General features: G+C 53.4%; 1 protein-coding gene across 1 annotated transcript in view; it reads left to right on the forward strand.

The window, feature by feature from the left end:
* The first annotated feature begins 4,745 nt into the window (after positions 1 to 4,745).
* ALMS1 (ALMS1 centrosome and basal body associated protein) overlaps positions 4,746 to 5,104 on the forward strand; it is a 25,528-nt gene continuing 25,169 nt past the window's right edge. The window contains exons 1-2 of the mRNA XM_042021973.1: positions 4,746 to 4,793; positions 4,836 to 4,943. Coding sequence (XP_041877907.1) covers positions 4,851 to 4,943 — 93 coding nt within the window. The 5' untranslated portion in view covers positions 4,746 to 4,793; positions 4,836 to 4,850. The remainder of the gene's footprint in view (positions 4,794 to 4,835; positions 4,944 to 5,104) is intronic.

Genomic DNA, 5,104 nt, shown 5'->3' on the forward strand with positions numbered 1-5,104 from the left:
AATTAGCTGTACATTTTTTGAAGGAACTTTCCCCTGATTTGCCTGAAAACCTGGGGAAGGGCTTCATATATCCATCATAATTCCCCAGCACTTTCAGCTCAGGCATTAGAGACGCTGTGTGGGCAGATTTAATCGGTTCCTTCTCACTTCCTGGGGAGGAGAGGGATTGCATAAGACGTGAGTCAAGACACCCGTCCCGAAGCTGTGCCTGTGGCAGCGGCAGGAGCTGCGCTGGCGCTCGGGATGTCAGGCCATGGAATGTTTTGAAGCAGCTCCCAGCCCACTCTGGGTCACTGGAGAAACTCAAATGTTCCCCTTTTGTCTGAAATCGGGGCTCAGCATTACCCAGGAAGGCGCTGGAGCTCCTTCTCCCATCCCAGCTGACACTTTCACACTCCAAACTGCATCTGGAGCTCGCTGACCCTCAGAGTAAAGCTTCATTTGGGGACGAGTCCTCTCAATCCCTCTCTTAGGCTCCCTGTTTATCCCCAGTACCCTCTCTGAGGGTGTTTCCCCCCCAGGTCCAGACCTTTCCAATGCAGGGGTTTCATCACTGCATATGGAACAAATTTTAACTCATGCACCATTGACAGGAAGAAATCCCAAGCTTTCCCTAGATTCCAGTTCCCAAAACCTGGGTCTATTTAACCTAATTTTGGGCATCTTACCAGAGTAGCTAAAGCAGGTGTTTGATTTTCCTGGGCACCCTCTGGGCTCACTGGAAGGAGCTGTGTCCCCTCAGAGACTGCACCTTCCTGAGTCATTCTTCCCCACGGCACAGGGACACTGGCACAGGGTGCCCAGAGCAGCTGTGGCTGGCCCTGGATCCCTGGCAGTGTCCCAGGCCAGGTTGGATGAAGCTTGGAGCAGCCTGGGATAGTGGAAGGTGTCCCTGCCCATGGCAGAGGGTGGCACTGTGTAGTTTTTAAGGTCTTTTCCACCCCAAACCACCCATCGCCATGGACTGCGAGGCAGCGGCCATCCCCACTTAAATATCCCAGTCTGAGCTTTGGTGGGGGGATGCTGAGCCCAAGTTCCTCCAATCATTCTATCCCATTAAACTGTTTTCCTGGTTTAATCCTGATTTGCACTTTTCGGATCAGAAACCACAGCTAAACCCAGATTCTGTTTATCCTTCAATCTGATTTAGCCAGAATCAGCCAATAAACCCTCCAGCCTTGCCGCTGGGATTTCAGCAATCAGGGCACTTTGCTGGTGCTGCTGCAGCCAGCCAGAAGAATCCGTCCCCAGCTTTGCTCAGTGGCGTGCCCTGCGCTGCCTCTGTCCCACCGTTCCAGCTCCAGCTGCTCCACGCACGCCATGGAGCACATCCTCCCCATTCATGCTTTCCTTCCCTTCATTCTCCTCGGAGCCTGCGCTCTGCTCGGGAGCTCTACCTCGCTATTATCATCCTTCTCCTAATTCCCGGTTTCATGTCCTGCAGCCTCAGACTGAACTCCTTCGCTGGCACTAATAATACACATTTCAGCTCCTCTTTTAGCTGAGAACTCCCACTGTCCCTCACTAATTGAATCACCTGCCTCATCACTCTGCTGGTGTGTCAGCACTTGCTTTCTCCTTGCTGCCCACCCTTCTGACACACTTCATCTTCACTCACTTGCCTCTTCCTCTCCATTTTTTTAACTGGAACTGGATGTAGAGATTACCTGGATCTCTCCCATGGAACCAAATCAATTTTTTCAATCACAAACCAGGGAGAAAAAGCTCAGTCTGGTGTAGGTGTTCTTAGGTTACCTGACACTGAAATAGACAGACACTAAACCAGCTGAGATTTATTTTCCAGAACAGCTGAGGAATCCTGTTGATCAGATCTCAATAATGATGAGTTTCCAACTACCTTGGAGCACAGAAATCCTCACGTTGAAAACTTGGCAATTAACATGTCATTGGCACCAGCCACGACCTGATGTTCAAATACTCCTTTTTCCCAGGGTATTTGCAGTCACGATTGTATTTTATATTCTCCTCTGCAATTAGCACATTAATCAATCCCTGTATTTTAATATGTTACATTCCACCTTTAACAGCACCTGGGGTTGACAGAGTTTTTGGGGAAGGCAGGTTCATCTCTCTCCAAGAATCTCCCCCAGCGATGGCCTTTCTAAAAATTCCTCTGCCATTTTCATTTCAGGTGACATTTTACTGGAGAGGATTTGAGCATATTCCCTCTCAGCCTGAGTAAGTCTCTGGATATTGTTAGTCAATTAATAAAGAATGTGAACAGCTTCCTGTGTGATGTGTGAGCGATAAACATTCAGCAAACCCTTCCTCCTCCCCTCCCTGCCTGTGAATTGCTCTGCTAAAAATAAAGGGAATGACAGAATTTCGGGCTTGTGTGACAAGAGGAGCCCTTCAGTCACTTGCAGCGGAGAACAGCACTTGGCAAGTTCCTCCCCGATGACATTTGGAGCTGTTCTCAGCACTACAACCGTGCTCGTTCTGCTCGCCCTTGCACCGCTGTAACGAGGGGAAACGGCACTGAAATCAAGCAGGCTGTTCCTTGTACTTCCAGGGAAAGCAAGCATGGAACTGCTGCTTCTTCCAGCGGGATTTACTTTTCCATTGCTGCCTCTCCTCTCCCTCACCCAGTCACCCCCGCCATGCACCCCCATGGGTGTTATTTTCTTTAGCCCCACTCATAAATTATGAGGTGATGATTTTTAGGGATGTGGATAAACAAGTGCCAGGACAGGCTGAGCCAAACATGTTTAATTGGATTTGTAACAGGAGATGGGTTTGAATATCAAGCTGCATTTTCTTGTCAGCATTTAAATTATTTTAAGGAATGTTTGCCTTGCTGTACTTGAGCGTTCCCATTTATCTAGTGCTGAAAAATAACATCCAAATCACTGCAGAGACAGTGCAGACACTGCCTTTTGGGAGATGTTCCACTGGATACACGGCAGATAACTGCCCTGAGCAGAATAAATAACTCAGGAGACAGGAAATGTTATGGAGGCACCTTTATTTTCCAGTTACTTCAGCTTCCCTACTCGTAGAGGATGAAAATCGGTGCAGTTATTTATTGTCTGGTGTGCAGAGAGCTGGGCAGTCTGGAGCTAATCCATATGGACAGCTGGACACATTGCCAACGCCACACCAGGAAAGTTTAATTGCTGCTGAGATGGAGCTCAATAACTATGAAAGATTAACTGAGGTTGTGCCAGTGGAACCTGGCTCGTGGAGCCGATGGCCCCAGGGCTCCTGTCCCTGCTCCTCGGGAAGGACTGGCAGTGTCAGGGCACAGAGCTGCACCTGTGCCTCAGCTGCCACCTGCTCTGTGGCTTCAGGGCAATGGAATGCCACAGGAAAGTAAATAAAAATCCTGATTTTAAGGGGGAATTCCTCCTTTGCCCTTGCTGACGCCAGCTGAAATGTGGAACGTTAATCGGTGCTTGTATGAATGCCTCAGGGAGAGCGTTATCACAGAATCACAGAATCATGGAATGGTTTGGGTTGGAAGGGACCTTAAAGACCATCCAGTTCCGACCCCCTTGTCACAGGCACGGATATCTCCCACTGGATCAGGCTGTGGTTGTGCCAGGGGAAAGCAGAGCTCCTCCTGCCCTTGTGGCACCTGAAGGGAAGTGATGTGGGATGGCAGGGATGGGGAAGCAATGGAGGATTGCAGGGATTGGGAAGCAATGGAAAATTGCAGGGCTCAGGAAGCCATGGAGGATGGCAGGGATCAGGAAGCGATGCAGGATTGACACCCAGATCTAAAGGTGTCCATGGAGAGGTTCCTCTCATCTTCTCTACCTGCCCAGATTGCGGAGCATCTCCCCAAACTTTGAGTCTGTCCTTTCAACCCAACTGAGAAAATGGTTCCTTACAGTCCACCAGAGACCTCCACTCCTGCTGGAGAGCTTGGGAGTGAGTTGAATGGAATTCCCATGTAGGAAAATCCCATCTCATTTCCCGGTAAGACCAGCACTGTCTCAAAATGCCCGATATAGGATTTCAATGTCCATCCATCACCAAGGGGCTTCAGGAGAGCTGGAGAGGGACTTGGGACAAGGGACAGGACAAGGGGGAATGGCTTCCCATTGCCAGAGAGTAGTTAGGACAAGAGGACAAACATCAGGAAGGCTTTATTCACAGAGGGGGTGAGTGGATATTGGAAGGAGCTGCCCAGAGAGGCCATCCCAGGAGGTGTCCAAGGAAGGCCTGGATGTGGCACTCAGTGCTCTGGGCTGGGGACAAGGGGGGCATTGGGCACAGCTTGGACTCGATGGTCTGGAAGGGCTTCTCCAACCTCAGCGATTCTGTGATTCTGTGATCCTGTTAGATCGGATATTAAGGGGAAACCTTTCCCTGGCACAGGTTTCTCAGAGCAGCTGTGGCTGCCCCTGGATCCCTGGCACTGTGTAAGGCCAGGCAGGACGGGGCTTGGAGCACCCTGGACAGCAGAAGGTGTCGGTGTCCGTGTCCGTGTCCGTGCCCGTGCGCCTGTCCGTGTCCGTGTCCGTGTCCGGCCCCTACCAGGTCTCTCCGGCCCGTGCCCCCCACCGCGCCCCTCGGCCCCGCCCCCGGGTCCATCCGGGCATTTCCCCTGCCCGCCAAAACCCCCGCGCGCGCGCGCTCCCGCAGCCCCGCCCCGCCCCTTCCCACCCGCCAATCACCGCGCAGGAGGCGGAGCTCGCGCCCCGCCCCCGCCCCTCAGTGACCAATCACGGCGAGGGGAGGGGGCGGTCCCCGCGCGCGCACGCGCGGGGCGAGCGCGAGTCCCTGGCGACGGGGCGGCCCCAGGAGGAGAGCGGGACAGGGACGTCGGCACGGGCACCGGCATGGACACAGGCACGGGCACGGGCACGGGCACGGGCACCGGCATGGACACGGGCTCGGACACGGGCTCCCCGCCCCGCTCTGCCGCCGTGGAGCCCGGCGAGGAGGAGGAGGAGGAGGCAGAGGAGCGGGTTCGGGTGAGCACGGGTTCGAGCAGGCGGCCTCGGGGGCGGTGCCCCAGCGTGTCGGACGTGTGTGTGCGCGCACTCCATTGCTCCTTATCCGCGTGTGTCCGCGCCAGGCTGGAGGTGTGTGTGTGTGTGTGTGACACGCTGGGGCACTGCACTGCTCCTTATCC

The sequence above is a fragment of the Corvus kubaryi genome, unplaced genomic scaffold (genome assembly GCF_017639235.1).
Source record: "Corvus kubaryi isolate FWS band 111438036 unplaced genomic scaffold, C.kubaryi_AGA036_p1.0 37182, whole genome shotgun sequence".
Taxonomy (NCBI): Eukaryota; Metazoa; Chordata; class Aves; order Passeriformes; family Corvidae; genus Corvus; species Corvus kubaryi.